We start from the raw sequence: 19,866 nt of genomic DNA on the forward strand, positions 1-19,866 counted from the left end.
CCAACATATTTGACCGAAGAAGAAAGGTGACAGTCTATTAAGGAAGAAGTTGAGATTAGAAAACCTGATTGAAGTGGCATGATTCTTCAGAGCAACATTTGTCTGCATTGACTCGAGATATGTGTCTGGGGATTGGGCACTTAATGTGGTTGGCAGACTTTCTCTGTGAAGGACCAGATAGGAAACATTCTAGGCTTTGCAGACCATCCCCTGTCTGTCAGAAGTCTTCAAGTCTGCCCCCTGGAGCGGGAAAGCAGCACAGGGCGATAGATAGGTAAAGGGATGAGCCTGGCTGTGTTCCATTGAAATTTCCTTTACAAAACAGGCAGTGGCCAGATTTTGGCTGTAGTTTTAGGATCCTGTCTTTAGAAACACAGCGAGCACTGTTCTCTTGCTCTTTGTACCTGTCTGCAGCATGCTGTGTTCCCTTCACTGTGTCCTCTGTCCCCTCACCCATGCTGAGGACAAGACAGTCACCTCTGTACCCTTCCCATCGGTCCTTTATCACAGATGAAGATAACCAGGGCAGGTCCCATGCAAGCTCTAAGGAAGGTGCAAGAGTCCTGATGTCCTCATCTCCCTCAGTGCCCTGCCTGCCCCTCAGTTGTCCTTCAAGCGTTCTTTCACTTTTGGCTTTCAATTCCCTTTCCCTTTTCCCCTTTCCTGCCCAGACCAGAAGAGATGTCAGTCATCTTTAGCCTTTGATCAAAATCCATTCAGACTCCTGGGCTAACTCTCCCATAACTATGGATTTCTTTTTAGGTTCATTTCCCGTAGGGAAGTAGAAGTAGTTATTGGGTTATAAAAGGGGAATGGGAATAGATAGGCTTTGATTTGACCCTCAATCATCTTAACCCTAAAATGGAATCTCCTTGAGTCATTCCAGAGTTAAGGGGTAGGGAGAGGGCAGGTGTAGATGGTGGACTGGATCTCAGAGGATACTAATATTTCCCCTTCTCATGCACTGTATTTTTCTGCTCTTTTTCTTCACACATTTCTCCTTCGGTTTCAGATTTTGAGACAAATAAATGCCAGGGTTCCAGAACTCATTCTTAAATTTATAAAATAACAGAATTAGAAGGCACTTAGGAGCTATATAACCACCTTTCATTTTTTAGGAGCAGATTTTGAGGCTCAGAGACGCATTCTTTGTGTTGAGTGAGTGCGTATGTCTCTGTGTCATCTGTTTCCTTACACACACTTACTCAGCACATGGTTAGTGGGCATGCACTTGGCGTCAGGTATGCTCACCGAGTGAGTCCCTGCTCTGTGGAGCTTACATTTCACAGGAAAAACAGAAAATAGATAAGTGAACAAATACGTAAGAATTTCATTTTGCAGAAGTTGCTGTGAAGAAATTAAAATGTGATAGAGGCTCTGAGGCAGGAATTAGGGGAAAGGTACCTGCTGTGCTTTCTAATACGGCTCATTATCATTTGGTGTCTTTTTTATTTTATTGCAGCATCACAGTCTTTGCATGGAAGCTCGGCTTCCATGGTTTGTTCCCATGGCGAGCTCACCATTTGTGCAGCATAGCCCTTCTTGTACAACCTTAAAAATACTTTCATGCCCATCACATGCCTCAGCCCGGCCCTGGGAGTGCGGCCTGTGCTGCCTGCCGCTGCCTGCCCATTGGACTGTCGCGGGCATGTTTCGCAGGCGCGGCTTGCCCTGCCGTTTCACTGAGGGCCACATCTGGGAGGGCCCTCTTGTGTTCTCATCCTCCACAGCTAGAGATGGGAAAGTCGAAACGTCTGGGGTCAGATTGGGCCTCAAACTTTTCACACGGGTCGCTGACACCGTCTCGCTGTAATGCACACAGATTGTGACCTGTAGCCAACTCTTCCGCACCTACCCCACCGCCCCCGGCACTGCCTGAGTAGGGATCGCAGCCCCTCCTCGGGTCTGTTGTGTTCTTAAACTCTGCTCTGTACCCCCAGCACTCTCTATTACCTGACTTTCGTTTTCTGTCTCTGCTGCTAAAAATATGCATCATGAGAATAGGAGTTGTTCTCACTCATACTGCCCAGGGAGACAGGTGACAAGTCCTGCCACCCTTGCCAGTACCACAGAGTACTGTCTAGTGTGTTTTGTTTGCTGTGTGTCCCTGGCCCACGGGGGTAGTTCAGCAACTAGGGAGGGAAGGCACACGGCCCAGATGCTGCAACAGTGAGGATGAGGATGAAGTACAAATGCCCAAAGTTGATAAACTGTAGCAGAAATGACCATCGCTCCCCTTAGCACTTAAAGGTCAAGGAGTATAGGCAGGGGACACCCTGAGGAGGTAGCATGCGGTGTCACCGGCACCCCCGGGATGTCTCATGCTCGCAGGTGGAGAGTTGTGCAGGGCGTCCACATTCTGGGAGTGCTCTGTGCATGTCTGGTGATGGAGCTTATCACCTGTATCCCTCCTACTGCTGCTTGGCCTGTTTTCTGGCTATGACTCCTGGCTCCACCTGTGTTTCTTTAGCACACCATCTGTGGCTGCTGCCAGGACAGGAACAAGGTCCAAATACTGTGCTCAGGTGCTGACACTTGGTACCTGCAGACCCAGTATAGCAGGGGCGATGTCATCATGGCAGGGGAAAGGGACAGGGGAAATTGAACACATCTTCGACTTTCAGAGAGAGTGTTGACTTTTCAGACTTCTAAGAGATTGCTGCCCGTGCCAAAAAATAGCTGAGTGGCCAAAACGTCACCCCATCTCTTTAAGGAAAAACTACCATCCGCTCTCTGTAGCACGGGTATGGTGCCCAGCCTTGAGCACTTGACTTGGAGTCGTACCTAGTTCTTCTGCTCCCTGGTCTGTGTTCTTCCATCTCCTGTTAACTTTTTAATGTTCTTACCTTTGCAGATCCAAGATAAGGTGAACAAGACCAAGGATGATATTAGCAAGAACATGTCATTCCTGAAAGTGGACAAAGAGTATGTGAAAGCTCTGCCCTCTCAAGGTCTGAGTGCATCTGCAGTTCTGGAGAAGCTCAAGGAATACAGCTCTATGGGTATGATTCTAGGCAAACACAGGCTGCTGCTCTCTTGACGTGGCTGGTTTGGTCATCGTTGAATGTTAGAATTGTGAGAATGTTGTAAGAATTGTAAGAATTGTTGTAAGAATGCTTCATCCATGGAACTTCTATATTCATCCTCTTTCAGAGACTGAATTTCTTAATATAAAAATCATATTTAAGTCAGAATTTTAATAGTGTTTTTTTGTGTCGTAAACACACACATGTACACACACATACATATGCACGAACATTTAAGGGAAGGTAAATATACCAGCCAGCTTAATGTTTAAGAGTGTAGCCCTGGCTGGCTCAGTCGGAGGAACATGTGACTCTTGATCTCAGGGTTGTAAATTCAGGTCCTACATTGGGTATGGAGATTACTTAAAAATAAAAAAATAAATCTTTTATTGTTTTTATTTTTATTTTTTTATTTTTATTTTTATTTTTTTAAGATTCCACCCATTTATTCATGAGAGACACTGAGAGAGAGAGGGACAGAGACACAGGCAGAGGGAGAAGCAGGCTCCATGCAGGGAGCCTGACGTGGGACTCGGTCTCGGGACTCCAGGATCACGCCCTGGGCCGAAGGCAGTGCTAAACCACTGAGCCACCCGGGCTGCCCCAAAAAATAAATCTTTAAAAAAGAATATAGCCCATGGAATCAGACTGGATTCACATCCTGGTTGCACCAAAGTGTGACCTTGGGGTGAATTACTTACGCTATGTCTCGGTTTCTGTCTTTCTACGATGGGGGGGATAATGATATAACTTAATTGAAAAGATTACAGAGATTAAATTAGGTCGTACATATAAATGTATAATACCTGACATATAGTAAGTGCTCAGATAAGTGCTGACTATTTAGAAAAACACAGGTTTGTTACAGATTAAAATCATATTACAAATACTTTTAGGAAATAGGCTTTTTGGTTTGTCATAATTTTAGATTTATAGAGAATTTGTAGAGAATTTATGGCTTCTCCTGATGTTAACATCTAAAGTGATGATGATGCATTTGTTGAAACAGTAGTTGACTAAACTACAAATTCTATTCCTATTTCACCAGTTTTTCCACTACTGTCCTTTTTTCTGTATCAGGCTTCAATCCAGGATACCACATTGCATTTCAACAAATACACTTAAAAATTTCTAATTGATGAGTGTTGAGATTTTGACATTGGATGGTATAAAATTAGCTGCAGTCCAGGATTTTGGGGGATATAAAGCAGGGATCAGCCCTCTGAGACTTGGATGTTAAAGATTTCCATGATTGTGAGGGCATGTTGCCGCCACCATATTTCCTTTTTCAAGTCATTGTCAATAGCACCAGTTAAAGAACAGGAAATGAAACCATGTATTCTATTTTTTGAGAGGCTGGGGGCCTCTTGTCCGAAGAAATGCCTGTTACAGTTCAGTGTCCTCTAAGGAAAGAAAGTCCTACTGGAAAAAAAAAAAAAAAAAAAGAAAGTCCTACTGGCTGCAAGCCAGACCTTGGCAGATTGCTGGAGGATGAGGGGCCTGTCTGGATGTTCACTACTCAGTCCTCTGCTCTCTTGTTGGAGCTGAAGATCTTGCCTTTGTAGAGCCCGTGGCTACAGTTTCCTATTAATATATCTGTAATAGCTTTGTCACACTGCCCACTCTCAGGAGGGCACAGCCATGTTGTGGCAAAAGGACCTGAGATACCTGATCAGCAGATGTGTTGATAGAACGTAGACTGTCTTTGGAGAAGCACCTCAGATAGGAAATTGTGGTTGGGTTTCTAGGGTCCTGTGTGGGGGCAGGTCCGCTGAAACCAGGGTGCTGATGGTACTTACATCATTGTGGTTTGGTCAGGGATTCAGTTCCCTGGCTCCAACTCTGATGATAGTGTACTGAAATTTCACACTTGGCCTTGCTGTTCTCTGCCAACTCTGCTCATAACAGTTCACACACTTCCTTTGACTAGATAGGAAAGGGAGAAGAAGGAAGCTGTTGCAAAAAAAAAAAAAAAAAAAATTCAAGTTAGCTCTACAGAGACCAGAAAATGAGTATAGGTAAAGGAACAATTTTCTACTGGTAGAAGGCAGTTGGGGATGATGACATCCCCAGTTGGGGATGATGACAACATCATTATTGAATTTTATTATACCTGGATGCTGTTAATATATTTTTACACTGTTGTTGATAGTAATAGAATATCTTTCATCTTTATTTTGCTATGGTAGGTCTTTATTGGAATTTTTTTAATTTAATATAAAAAGACCTTTGGGTTTCCACTTGATTTTTTTTCTTTTGTACCCAGAAGTGTTTCCTCGTACTTTGAGAAGTTCCTTCCTCCTGACTCAGTGGTCTTAACTTTCTTTACAGACATCTTCTGGCAGGAGGGCAAAGCGTCTGGAGCAGTGTACAGCGGGGCGGAGGAGCTCACCGAACTCCTCGTGAAGGTGAATGCCAGCACTCCAAGGGAGTGTATGTGGTCTCTGACATTTATGCTGCCTCATTTTTTTCTCCTCACTTTTGTAATTAAAAAAATTACTTAAGGAAAGTTTACTGTGAAAAAGAAGTTTAGAAAGTTTTTCTTTACCTACATGTAGATAAATAGGTAGAGACATCTGTGGTCCGTAAAAAAAGTACAATATTACTTATGTTTCAGACTTTATAGGTGCTCTGGGTATAAGGCAGATTACTAGGGAAGGTAGTCAGTCCCCCATCATTTGAGGCTTTTTTTTTTTTTTTTTTCATTTGAGGTTATTAATGCCAAGACATACTTTGTTTGATGAGAAGAGATGAGGAACAGATCCTTGGTCATCATTTCCTGTACTACCCAAGTCTCAGGTCAAATGATCTGAGAATGAGCAGTTGGCTCACTTACAATTGAAATAATTCTTGTGTTTTTATTATTATTATTTTTTGTTGTTGTTGACTTTAGAGTTACCTATAGCTTCTTCCTTTGCTAATCAAATTTATTTCTTAAACCCCACTTTGTCATATAAAATTGGCACTAGACTTACAGTCTCCAAGGTCTCTGTGTAACTATAAAACTGCTCATACCTTATTAATGTTACAGGTTTGGCTCAGCTATATCTTCATATAATGCTCTGATCATACTTTGCTGCTTAAAAATCTTTCAGTGGCTTCCCACTGTCTACAGGATAAAACCCACACTGCTTACCTAGCACAAGATGCAAGCTCCATCATGAGCCAGCTCCCACCTGTGTTTTTCAACCACCTCTGTTACTTTCCCATGTAAACACTTCCACCTTTTCTCTTCACTGAGTGTACCTCTCTCTTGCCATGTTTCTCCCCCTCCTTCATTCCAGATCTTCTAAATAACAAATTCTTATTGCTCTATCAACGTTTAGCTGTGGAGACATCTCAGAGCACTTGGGTGTTTGTTCAGTTGTGTACTTCTGATATCGCACTTAGAACAATAGCTGCTTTGTGCCAGATGCTCCCCTAAGGGCTTTGCATGCCTTCTGTTATTTACTTAGGGCTAGAACCCTATCAGGTAAGTACCCTGATTATCCTTTGAGCACACGAGGACACTGAACCTCAGAGAGGTTATTTGACCTGAAATTACACAGTGAGAAGTAATAGTCAAAGCTAAGATTGCAAACTGGGTCCGTTTGGTGTTTTTGTATGTGCTTGTAACCACATTTATACTTCCTCTCTTACCACACTGTAAAATAACTTAATTGTGTGTCCTTCTCCACTGTAATTTGATCTTCTTTACAGTGGGAACCATATCTTACCATTTTTCCGGTTTCTAGTGTTGTGCCTGATACCTAGAAACTTTTGTCTCATGTATGATTACTTGTCCCTACTATGTATTCATCCTACTTCGTATCTGCTTGCATTTCATTGCAGGCTTATGGAGATTTTGCCTGGAGCAATCCATTGCACCCAGATATCTTCCCAGGACTGCGCAAGATTGAGGCAGAGATCGTGAGGATAGCTTGTTCCCTGTTTAATGGGGGGCCGGACTCCTGTGGGTGTGTAAGTATATGCAGGTGGCCTCCAATAACCTCATGTCTTTATCTTAAAATAGAAGAGTTTGTTGAAAACAATTTGTTATACAAGTAATATGTGATTATTGCTAGGAAGGTTTAGATTAAGAGAATATAAAAATGTTAACTGTTGTCATTTTTAAGTTATTTTATTTTTTAAGATTTTCTTTATTTATTTGAGAGAAGGAGCATGAGCCGGGAGGGAGAGGGAGGAGCAGAGGGAGAGGGAGAAGTAGACTCCCCACTGAGCAGGGAGTCTGATGCGGGGCTCCATCCCAGGATTCTGAGATCATGACCTGAGCTGAAGGCAGTCGCTTAACCAACTGAGCCACACAAGTGCCGCCTTTTGTCATTTTAGAGCATCAGTATTTTACCATATATTTTTTAAGATCTTTTTTCTTGTCAGTTTTGTATTTTGAAAAACTTTCAACATGAAGTTGCTAGAATACAGAACACCCTGGATTCAGTAACTGTAAATATTTTGTACATCTACTGTGTCTGCTCCTTTCTTTCTCCCCCTCCCTCTTTGATGCATCCAGTAGACTTAGAGTATGTAGGTATTCTCCTATGCCATAGACTCTGAGCTTTTAAGAGACCATCAGTTAAGCAATCCCAGAACAGTTTGGTTTCATCTAGTGAAGTTGAAGTTATATGTATCTCATGACCCTGAAATTTCACTACTCAGGGTATACCCTAGAAAAACTGGTGTGTGTGTGTGTATTAGGATAGATGGATATTCATAGCAGCATTGCCCATGATGTTGAAAACTGGAAGTAATTCAAATGTCAGTCAACAGTGAGGTGGAAAATTCCAGAATATTCCATGTGCTTCAATCAATTGTAGCTGCTACTCTGTTGCTCAAATTAGCACATTTTAACCAGTGGGAGCCTCTTAATTTTGGTGCCTGGGTCCTTTTGTATGATTCAAGTAGACTTTGAAAGCTAGCTTGCTTGCTTTCTTTCTTTCTTTCTTTCTTTCTTTTTTTTTTTTTTTGCCAAGATATTTTTATTTTATGAAATATTCCAGGTTTACCTTATGCATTTTCAGATTCCAATTCAGCCATTTGTCCAAAGAGCCCTGTTTCCTTTAGAACTATGTAAAATACTTACATGGATCCTAAGTCAAATTTAAAGAACAAGACTTATAAAAAATCAACCAGAGAGACAAGCAACACAAAAGAGGTTGAGAGACTTGAGGGCTAGAGTGGAAAGGGCTAACACCTATCTGGTTGATGTTTAATTAGCTATTAAGACAGCTGGTGTGGGGATCCCTGGGTGGCTCAGCGGTTTAGCGCCTGCCTTTGGCCCAGGGTGTGATCCTGGAGACCCGGGATCGAGTCCCGCGTCGGGCTCCCTGCATGGAGCCTGCTTCTCCCTCCGCCTGTGTCTCTGCCTCTCTCTCTCTGTCTCTCTGTCTCTCATGAATAAATAAATAAAATCTTTTAAAAAAAGAAAAAAAGCTGGTATTCTCAGTAGCAGTGGCGTCCAGAGCATTTGTGGGTAGAGGAAAGATGGGCTGTGAGGTGATCATTATTGGAGCTGGGAGATAAGTACAGGGGTTTCATGGATTCCCTCTTTAGCTTTGTCACCTCTGCACTTCAGTTGCTCCATTGGTTTTTTTTTTTTTAATTTTTATTTATTTATAATAGTCACACAGAGAGAGAGAGAGGCAGAGACACAGGCAGAGGGAGGAGCAGGCCCCATGCACCGGGAGCCCGACGTGGGATTCGATCCCGGGTCTCCAGGATCGCGCCCTGGGCCAAAGACAGGCGCCAAACCGCTGCGCCACCCAGGGATCCCTCCATTGGGTTTTTAAATTTTATTTACTGTATTCTTCATTTTTGAGAATTTTGTTTTAATCTGCATAGTGGTTCTTTTTTTTTTTAGACTAGGCTTTTGCTCAAGTTATTATTTTATTATTATTAATAATAATGATATTATTATTAAAGTAAGGTTTATGCCTAACATGGGCTTATGGACTGAGCCAGCCAGGTGTCACTGCATGGTGGTTCATTGTTCCTTTCTTTGGCTTATGTTTTGCTTATTTAAATATATTGCATGTAATTATTTTATATTCTGTGTCTGATAATTCCATTACTCATGAGCCTTGTGTGTCTGTATCTGCTGGTTTCTCTCCTGTTGTCTCGTGTCTTTATATTTGACTTTTTTTTTTTTTTTTACTGTGAGCCACTTATCTTCCTGGGACTTATCTTTGAGGCCAAGATGGAAGTTAAGTTCTTGCAGAGAAGATGTTAATGACTTCTGCCAGTTGCCAAAGACTTGCTGGGAGGTGCTGTCACGCTGGAACCTATTTGAGTCTGATGCTCAGCTTGCTGTTTCTCGTACTACAGAGGTAGTAGGAGTTCAGCGCAGACCTGTGTGAAAGCTGTCTTGTGATCTATTCTTGAGAGATTCTTATTTTTCTTTATCTGAACATCTGGATTGAGAAAGCAGTTTTTCTTGCTGTCTCCTTCTACACCAGTAGTTTATTTCTTGTTCCCCTGAGAATAGGGTGTAGATCCCAAGTTCTCCAGCTGTCTCCTATTAGACTCCTTACCTTAGGAAGACCCTAAATTAACCTCCTATTCATTTGTCACAATGGGAGTTGGTATTCCCTAGAGGTTGGCAGCAACCCTCAAAGTTGAAACCAGCTTTGGCTCTCAGTTATATGGTAAGATTCTTGATTTAGCTTTGTTTAGGTTCAGTATATTCCTTTAGTTCACTCAGTGGTAGATGTAAAAAAAAAAAGAATGTTTTATGAGGCTTTTTAGTTGTTTCCCATGGGAGGCAGGCTGCCCAAGCTGTATAATCTATATTGCTGGAAATAGGAGTTCTGTGATTTTTTTTTTCCATGTGACCTTTGTCCACTTTATTCTTCTTTCCTTCTGGATCTTCTCTTCCTCACTTTTTTCCTAGGCTACTCAGCTATTCTTAGAGAATATGATTTCACAGATTTGCAACCATGCCTGTCCTTCTTTGAACACCGTTTGGTTTTCTATGTCTAGCTAGATGGACACAGCTCTCCAGGTATGGAGTGGCAGTCCCCTTTCAGTTTTTTTAATCTGGGTTCGCTAAACTTTTTTAAAAAAAGATTTTATTTATTTATTCATGAGAGACACAGAGAAAGAGGCAGAGACACAGGTAGAGGGAGAAGCAGGCAGCCTGCCTGATGTGGGACTCGATCCCAGGACCCCGGGATCATGACCTGAGCTGAAGGCAGACACTCAACCACTGAGCCCCAGTTGCCCTTGGATTTGCTAAACTTGCCTGAAACCTTTCCTCTAAGTCCTGATCTTTATTCTTGGCAGTGTTTATTCTGTTCCTTGTGTCCTTACTAATCCTGTGTTAGGGTCATTGGCTACTCTGTTTAAGGTCTGCGGTGTCATTCTTTTGTTTTGGTGTCCAGTCTCTCAGCCCTTGTTTTCTTGAATTCGTGGTCTTATCATGTTGTCCTGTAATGACAAACAGCAGTCAGGAGTTCCCTTCCCCTCCTCAGACTCTTGTCTTTTGAGTTAGGCTTTTATTTTGCATGCTCCTTTTTTCTTTTCTTTCTCTGTGTTTGTGCAGTTACCATGCCATTTTCTTTCATTATGGCTCATGCCATCAGAAAATCCTGTTTTGTTCTGACACGTGCTGGCTGATTTCTCATCAGGGCATTTGGTTGAGGGCCACTTGGTTCCACCTACACTGGAACGTGTGGGTCTCTTCTGGGATTTTGTTAAAGGTTGTCTCTGAGGGTTCACTCCGCCTTATTGGAAGATAGTAATACCCTTTGGGCTTTAGGTCTTTAACCCATCCTGTATCCCTGAAGCCTTCACTTTGAAGGGGTCCATCCCAATGTTCTCTCTCCCCATTTTGCTTGTTTCTCCCTAGCCGCCTCACCTCCCATTCACTGATTGGAAGATAAAGAACCTCCTCCACTAGCTTCTCTGAAGATTTGGGGGGTATTAATGAGAATCCTAAGGGTTTTGCTGGCTCGCCAGACAATTTTCAGGGCTTAAAGGAGGGATTAGAACCTGTGTTTTGCTCTCCACTGCTTTAGAAACTTGTCTCTTTTTTATTGCCAGTATTTGAGGTTTGCTGCATCAGATTTTCTCTGTTCATTTGTTTGGTGGCTGTTACTGCAGGTTTCTGCAATTGTGTTTCTTCTTTTTTTTAAGTATGGGGGGAGAGAAGGTAGCTGCAAGGTAGGTTCAGTCTCCCATCTTAATGCCAAAGTCCAACCTAGGGGTGTTTTTGCATTGCTACAGTTAAACAGTGCCTCTCCCGGTACAATTTCTCTTAGTGGTTGTGTCAGGGGTCGGGAGAAGGATGGAGTGTGAGATCCCTAGTCTTTAGTAATACTTTGACTTTCACAAGAGATTTAATTACCTCTGGATAATTTTTGTTTCTGTTTCTCTCACTCTTCTCAGTCTTTCTCTCTTCCATCTCTCTGTCTCTGTCTTGATGTGCTGCTTCTGGTGAAAAATGTTCAGAGTTCAGAGGTGGGAAATAGGACAGAGCCACATGGCTGGGTGGGCTGGAGCATATTCCTAGCTAAGGTCTTGTACTCTTCTTGTTCTTTGTTCTAAACTCTCTTTCCTGCTACTAACTTCAGTTGCCTCAGTTAAAATGGATGAGAGGTGATTTCATATACTGAAAGAACTTCTGTTGTCACGGGGAACAGTCTTGGCTGTACAAAGGGTCCAAACAACATCTGAAAGAAAATTCTCCAAACAGCTGTGTTCTACTCTTGTTCTCTGACATATTATAGCAAGAGTTTTTTCTAAATGTCAGAAGAAGCTGACTAAAGTACCAAGTACTTACTGAAGCTCTCACCTTCTGATTTATTTCACAATTAAATTTCCATTTTTCTCTGGGCTCAGAAGGTGGAGGGCCATGGGGGAGGTTAGCAGCACGTCTAAACACAGAATTTGGGGATCGGAAATAAAAATAAAAATTGAGGTATTCCTGCTTTTACAGTCAAAAGTACACTGCTGTTTGCCTAACAAATAATGATGTTGATTTGATTAGTTATTGGACTAGAAATAGGGCGTGTGTGCTGAGTGACTAGGGGTTTGGAAATCCTTTTGCTTAGGTCATTACTGGACCTAGAGGCTGACGCACTGGAGACTTGGACGTTGCTGGTCCTCTTCTGACTTGCTTCACACTTGTTTGGCTCCTCATGTGACAGTCTGAGGTTTTATGCTAGACCACAGGGCAAGCTGCTGATTCTCAGAGCTGACCTCCACTATAAGCATTTTCATCTTCTCCAGCATAAAAGTGCAGAGACTACAAACAGGCGTCCTGTGCCCAAGTTCAGAGTATTAACTTGTGGGTGATGGTCATGTGTTTCCTGAAGACTTCCTGAATCACAGTATGACTAACTTCTCTCAGTAATCTTCCATGTAACTCCTGACCTCTGGGATTTTGTAGCCAATGGTGTTTGTCCTCTATGTGGGTATCATAGGAAATTCCAGAAATCCCCCTCTCTCATTCCATCTCATGTTAAGCTCCACTAAATACACAAATGTAGAGAGTTTTGCTTTTTATCAACAGATGCTAAGGGATGGCATTGGGTGAATTATTTTAGTCTTCTTAGGGGCTCAGTTTTCTCACCTGTACAATGAGAATGTTATCTAAACTTACATGAATCTTCGGAGATGAGAAATCTCAGAAAATGGCTACCTAGCTCAGTGCTGTGGCTTTTTTGGTTTGTTCTGAAATGATGTCTTCTTTCTTTTCTTTTTTTTTTTTTTTTTAAGATTTATTTTTTCACTTGAGAGAGACAATCTCAAGGAGACTCATGCTAAGCTCAGTGCCCAATGCAGGCTCAATCTCACAACCCTGAGATCATGACCTGAGCTGAGGTCAAGTTGGTTGCTTAACCGACTGAGCCACCCAGGTGCCCCTAAAAGGATTCATTCTTAGATGTCATCAAAAGGTAGCCCAATGGGTATGATGTGCCTGTGTTGGTCATGGTTTACGGAGAGTCAAATCAGGCTTTGAGAAATGTTAGCTGAGGTTCTGTTAGGTGTCAGCCTTTAGGCTAATGCTTGGAATATTGTCATGAACGGATTGGTCCCCACCTTCATGGGTTTGTAGTCCAGTGAAGGAAGTCAGGCATGTGAAATGACCTTTGGGTATTTAGGTTTCAACCCTGATAAAGAAATTCACCTATAACAGGGGCTAGGCCTAGCTTTAGGAAGACATTTTACTCCATTTAAAAATGCTAGGATTTTTGTTTTGATTTCAGTTAAGTAAGGTAACAGACTTCTAAGTAGAGGCTTCTGCTTTTCTCATTCAAACTTGTCAAAACCACAGTTCACTTTGGAATGTTCTCTTCTTGGTCTTCTGAGCTATCGTGTAGTTTACTAGAATTGTGACTTTGCAATTTCATTCTGCAGTGAGCATTGGAAATTTAAATCAAAGTCTGTAATCCTGATGCTGTTGGGTGGTGTAAAATGTTCTATCCTACCTGCAACCGGACGAGTAGCAGAAGTGTAAACCGACCATGCACTGCTGACATCTGGGGAGATGGTGCATTTTTCCATATGGTGTTATGATTCTGCTCAGTCTTATTTTGTAGTTTTTACTCTTCCGAACCAAGATTGGGCTTAGCCGATAAAGCCACATTTCCTTCCGGAAGACACAGCAGTGTCTGCTCTTCAGAGGGCATCCTAGACCTTATCTGCTGCTGCATCAGACATCACCAAGATGAAGGTGGGACATGCATGCTGATAGCTGCTCCTCACTCCACTCCATGAATGGCGTCTCTTCTTTCTTACAGGTGACCTCTGGGGGGACAGAAAGCATACTGATGGCCTGCAAAGCTTACCGGGACCTGGCTTTTGAGAATGGGATCAAAACTCCAGAAATGTACGTATGTGTGGCTTTCGGGTTTATGTGTTTGGAGGACTGCGGTTGGAAACAACCTGACCATCTGTTTTCTACTATGTCTTTCTTCCCTCTTCCTCTGGCTCATTCATCCTGTCCTGTGCGCTCAACCCTTATCCCTTCACATTCCACAGAATCCTCAGTGGATCAGCCAGTTAATTTTAAAGGTCATGCCCTTTCCCAACCCCCAAGTTTATATGTGGTATGTACTGAAAGCAAGAATGAGATCCTTTTTCTAAAAGTGACAGAGTAACAGGACTACATCTTTGAATTCTGTGGAGTTTATTATAAATAATCTAGAGCCTGCAGAAAACTCTCTCATTGCTTTAAGTTCAGTGAAAGTTACTTAAATAAAATAGGCTGCCTCAGAGTGCTCCCTAATAAGAAAATTTGAACCTGAGGGCTATTTTCTGGGAGGAAAATTTTTTTAAAATCCTTTTGAGATTTATCTGTCATGCCACCCTGTGGATATAACTTTGATATTTGGCTGCATTTTTTTCTCTGGGCCCTTTCTTTGCCCAGAGTATTTATACTATATCCTCTGGGTTACTGTTTGCCCACAGGTATCAGTAACTGAGGGTTGCATGTCATCTCATGCTGGGCTTCATAATTAGCCTAAGAGAAAAAGTCAGGCTACCATCTTTCTCCATACAAAAATCTTAGTGCTTGGTGCTTAGTGATAGAGTCTTTCCTTCCTTAAAGGGAACATTGATTTTGAGAGTGCAATAATTGAGAGAAGTCTGAAAGCAAATACTTAACAATGACTCTGTCTCCTTTTTAGTGCTGTTTTTTTTTTTTTTCTAAGTAATCTCTATGCCCAGGTGTAGGGCTTGAACTCACAAAAGAGAGTTGCATTTTCTACTGACTGAGCCAACCGGGCACCCCCATTTCAGTGTTATTTGAAGTGCTGCTTCCAAGTGTGTAGGAACAATGGGAATTACAGTTTCTCACAGGCTTGTGGGCTTTCCAAGATGGAAGGAACCACTGACGTGATATAAGCAGTCTTAGGTTCCTGCTTGGCCATGTGTCGTGTGAGACCTCGTGCTCCCAACGTCTCCCTGGCTTTGGATGGCCAGCATGATAAGGCTCTGCCTGATGCTGATCTGATCCCAATTCCCAGTCCCTAGTGTTCTACATGTCAGCCCTAATTTATGCTTTGGATTTCCTAAATCATAGGGGGAAGATTTCTACATAAAAGCAGTTGGCTTCTTGTTTGTTTTTAAAGAGAAAAGTAAAACAATATAAACACTTGTAAAAATGTGAGGAAAAATAATTAGAAGTTTACTGCTCACGGTTTAAATGAGCTGCTAACTAGACTGTCTCTTGAATCCTATTTTTTATCTGAATGTCCTTTTCCTCCTCTTCTCTGTCATTTAGTGTGGCCCCCCAGAGTGCCCATGCTGCATTTGACAAAGCAGCCAATTATTTCGGGATGAAGATTATACGGGTTCCACTGAACAAAATGATGGAGGTGGATGTTCGGGTGAGTTGCCCTGAAGGGCCTCTCTGTGCTGTGGACTGTGAGGAGCAGGGATGCACCTGGCTGACTGGCTTTTTCCAGCGTCACACACAGACAGACCCCAAAGGCCTTTGACTGTAGGCACCAGAGCCGACAAGCTGCCACCAGTGGTGATTGAGTACGGCTCTGTGTTTTCCTAAATTCATGAACTGTGATAGCAGGATGATTCAGTCCCTGACTTGGGACTTTGCACACCTGGGTTTTGCTTCAGCAACATCTCTTTCTCCTCTCTGTAAAATGAGCATGGACTGACTTGCCCCAGGGCTCTCCCTATGGTTTTCATTGGCCCAAAACAATATCTGAATTTCAATGCTGAAATAATAGTAATTGTATTTTTTCAGAACTAAGCTACCCAGTTTATTAGCACTAACGTTATTTCTGCCCGCCATCTTTATTGACATATTAATTGACAAATTGACAAAAAGAAAACAAAACTGTATATATCTAAGGTGCCATCTTGATGTTCTGATATGTGTATGCATTGCAGACTCATCACCACAGTCATGCTATTGAGCATGCATTCCATCTTCTCAAATAGTTACCATCTTCTTTCTTTTTTTCTTTTTTTCTGGGCTAGAATATGTAAGACTACTCTCTTGACCTCTAGCTGATTTCAGGCACACAGTGCTGTATTGTTAGGCTTGGTCACACGGCCATCCATGAGCGGGGCAGAACTTCCTGTCAGGCATCACTGAAACTTGGTGCCCCTCATCTTCAGCCCCCAGCAACTGCCATTCTACTCTCTGCTCTCAGTTTGGCTGTCGTAGCTGCCGTATGTGTGAGAACATGCAGCATTTGTCACTCTGTGCCTGGCTTACTTCACTGAATCCTCCAAATTCATCCACATCCTCACAAATGGCAAGCTTTCTTTTCTAAGACTGAATAGAAGTCCGTTAGTCATTATTTTTTATATTGTGCCTGTGTGGAGAACTTGCTGGAAGAATGGCATCTGAGTCTTAGGACAGCCCAGGAAGGCTGTAGAAGCCATCAGTAGTTTGGCAGTACACAGGTGAGGAAGCAGTCTGGGGGGAGTTCAGTAGTCTGCCCCAAGTTTCTACACTAGTAAGTGGGGCTGGGACTTGCACAGACTCCTCAGCCTCTTAGCCCAATGCTCTTTTTCCTCCCACCATGATTTGCTGTGTTGTGGCCTCAGACTGTTTTCCCCAGATAGACGCCCTCTGGCCGTGTTTGCGTCCTGCCACCGTGGTGGTGGTGCTGGTGCTGGTGGTCTTCTCCCGGGTTGGAGAGGTGGAGATAGCGCTACAGGAGTGCAAACCCTAAGCTGGTAGTCTGGGGTGCTCTTGGCAGCAGCACGAAGAGTAATTCTGACGTGGCTTCTTGTTTTCCTTTCAACTTTAAACCCCTAGGCAATGAGGAGAGCCATCTCCAGGAACACGGCCATGCTTGTCTGTTCTACCCCCCAGTTTCCTCATGGTGTCATAGATCCCGTCCCTGAAGTGGCCAAGGTACGCCAGAGAAATGGGTTGCTAGGCAGTCAAGTTGAGATTTAAAAATGGAATCTAATGGTGTGGTACTCAGCAAGAAGAAGCGAGTTTGAGTTTAGATTTGTGCACAAATTTCCTGATCCCCATAGGAAGCCTGACAGCTCTATTTGGGGCCTCAGGAAGTTCCTAGCTGGGGGGAGGGGCAGCACGAGGAAGACAGCTGTGGAAACTGGATATTCTGAAAGCCTATTGACATTTCTTGAGCCGCATGGAGAAGCCGACCTACCAGAGGGTGGTAGCCAGCAGTGCTGCCCCCATTGCGCGCTCTCCTCGTCACCCACAGTTATTAAGGCAGGACCCTCCCCACCCCTACATCAGAGGCTTGCTGTTTCCGGCTCCATTTTATAGGGAACTTGAGGTCCTGGGTATTTAAATATAAAATACTACATTTCATATGAACTATTTTGAAACTTAAATACATTTGGAAGATGAGCTTATGAGGAATGCCAAAACTAGCCATTTTTTTTAAATATGAAAGATGTAGTATACAGTGGCCTTGTGGTTACAGTACATTTTTCCACCTGTGTCTTGCAAAGTTTTTGTTATGCGGCTATAAATAAAATTCTCTTGTGGTCTTTGTTTTTTGGAACTAGCTGGCTGTCCGATATAAAATACCTCTTCATGTAGATGCTTGTCTGGGGGGCTTCCTCATCGTCTTTATGGAGAAAGCAGGATACCCACTGGAGCAACCATTTGATTTCCGGGTGAAAGGTGTGACCAGCATTTCAGCTGATACCCACAAGGTGAGACAGGGAAGGGACCAAATGTTAATCAAAGTGGGCAGTTGATTATTTAGACTACTATCAACAAGATAAATTCAAGCATTAAATTCTGCCCAAAATGTAAAATTAAATCTGGCTCTTTGGGGGATCCCTGGGTGGCTCAGCAGTTTGGCGCCTGCCTTTTGCCCAGGGCGCGATCCTGGAGTCCTGGGATCGAGTCCCACGTCGGGCTTCCGGCATGGAGCCTGCTTCTCCCTCCTCCTGTGTCTCTGCCTCTCTCTCTCTCTATGTCTATCATAAGTAAGTAAATAAATAAATAAATAGAAAAGAAAAAAAATCTGGCTCTTTGCTCTCATCAGCGTAGCTAGTTCAGGGGACAAAGTATGGTGTTATAGGTGACAGGTAATATTGAAAAGGGACTTGTTATTTTTGTGGCATATGGCTTTCCGTATCCATTGACTGTATGTAGCTGGGACATGCTAGTACAGTGGCCCGTAGAAAAATGTTCCCTGAAGCTTTGAGATTCTTTAGGGTGGGGGGAATGAGTAGTGAAGTTAATAGTGGAATTCCTAAGAGGACGTATGCTAGTGCTGTGGCTTCCACGCTATGGGGGCTCCTGCCCCATGTGACAGGAGCTAGCCAAGGGAGGAGTCCTTTGGAAAAGGGGCAGAACTTTGTGCTCAGGAATGTTCTGATGCCACCACCCCTGGTGGACCTGAAGAGAGTCTAGGTTGGTCAGGAACTCTTTGAAACTACACACAGCTGTGGGAGAAGGAGTAGCAGCCTGAGGAATGTGTGCTTTGTTCTGATTATGCAGAGCTTGTTTTAATCTCAAGTATGGTTGGAGACCTGTTTTTCAGACTAAGTGATGCACGCAAATCTTCCATCAGGATCTGATCTGATTTTACCATGGTACCTGGGCAACCCCTGTGCCCTCGTCCTTCCTACACCTCTCCTGGTGTGGGTCAGGGGGTAAAGTTAGTTCCATGTTTGCAGCAGCGAGAGTTCATTAGGAGGGCACATTTCTATAAGGAAACCAAGCACGTAGGTTATTTTTAAGCTTGATTCAGTAGCTTGTAGATTCTGAACGCCATGATGTTCTTAAAAAGGAAGTACAATACTAAGCAAAAGAGTTAGGAAGGGAGTGAGATCATTATTTTAATTGCTCCAAGTGATGTGAATTCCACCCTTTTCCTGGTTTCCAGTGGAAATTTATCTTTGCTTCCATCCTGACGTACCACCCTGGAGTCATGTTTTACATAAGAGAAACCATGTGCTGGGTGAGGGGGGCCTCAGACACCTCATCCCTCAGAGAGAGAGTTTAAACCCCATTCCTTCAGTTCCCTCCACACTTAACATTCTGAGTTTGAATTCTCCACGTGAGTGGGAAGCAGTGAGAAATGGGCACAAGGAGGAGTTTGCATGAGGAGTGTGGGGCAGGCCCGCCCTGCAGAACTGTGCTCTCACCTGTGTGCTTCTCCCCCTCAGTATGGCTACGCCCCCAAAGGCTCTTCCGTGCTGTTATACAGTGACAAGAAGTACAGGAGCCATCAGTTCTTCGTGGCGACTGACTGGCAGGGCGGCATCTACGCTTCCCCGACCATCGCGGGCTCACGGCCCGGAGGCATTAGCGCGGCCTGTTGGGCTGCCTTGATGCACTTCGGTGAGAGCGGCTATGTTGAAGCCACCAAACAGATCATCAAAACTACTCGCTTCCTCAAGTCAGAGTATGTGTGGAGGACTGGTTCGGCCTCGTCTTTGGCTTTGTCTGCTCCTGGGCTTGAGCCGTCGCCTGGCCAAGCACCCCTATGCCCAGCCCACTCCCCATCCCCTAGGGACCAAGGGCTTAGGACAGCAGCTTAGACGTGTGGTATGTGGTAGTGGCCTGGGAGGAGAAGCTTCCTTGCTCTGCTGTGCCCTGGAGGGTCAGATCTAGGCTTCATCTGTAGGCCATCGTGTCCAAAGGATGTCTTTACAACTGGCAGCTCTTACCAGATGCTGATACAATGTGCAGTTTAATGCTTAAGACAGCGTTTCTCAAACTCGAGCATGTCTTCTAAGCATCTGGAGGACCTGTTACGACCCAGGTTGCTGGGCCCCACTCTTAGAATTCTCATTCAGTTCATCTGGAATGGGAATGTGGGGACTTGCACTTCTGGGAAGCACCCAGTCGATTCTGAAGCTGCTGGTCTAGGGCCCACCCTCGGAGAGTCTCTGGTGTAAAAGCACCGGAGATGAGGCAGAGGGA

At 43.6% G+C, this 19,866-nt stretch overlaps 1 protein-coding gene across 2 annotated transcripts in view; it reads left to right on the forward strand.

Moving 5' to 3' along the window:
• SGPL1 (sphingosine-1-phosphate lyase 1) overlaps positions 1–19,866 on the forward strand; it is a 56,367-nt gene that overhangs the window by 31,431 nt on the left and 5,070 nt on the right. For both annotated transcript variants that reach the window (XM_038534247.1, XM_038534246.1), the window contains exons 5-12: positions 2,855–3,002; positions 5,358–5,434; positions 6,858–6,986; positions 13,766–13,854; positions 15,250–15,355; positions 16,759–16,857; positions 17,490–17,639; positions 19,107–19,345. In XM_038534247.1, the coding sequence (XP_038390175.1) occupies positions 2,855–3,002; positions 5,358–5,434; positions 6,858–6,986; positions 13,766–13,854; positions 15,250–15,355; positions 16,759–16,857; positions 17,490–17,639; positions 19,107–19,345 (1,037 nt within the window). The remainder of the gene's footprint in view (positions 1–2,854; positions 3,003–5,357; positions 5,435–6,857; positions 6,987–13,765; positions 13,855–15,249; positions 15,356–16,758; positions 16,858–17,489; positions 17,640–19,106; positions 19,346–19,866) is intronic.

The sequence above is a fragment of the Canis lupus genome, chromosome 4 (genome assembly GCF_011100685.1).
Source record: "Canis lupus familiaris isolate Mischka breed German Shepherd chromosome 4, alternate assembly UU_Cfam_GSD_1.0, whole genome shotgun sequence".
Lineage (NCBI taxonomy): Eukaryota > Metazoa > Chordata > Mammalia > Carnivora > Canidae > Canis > Canis lupus.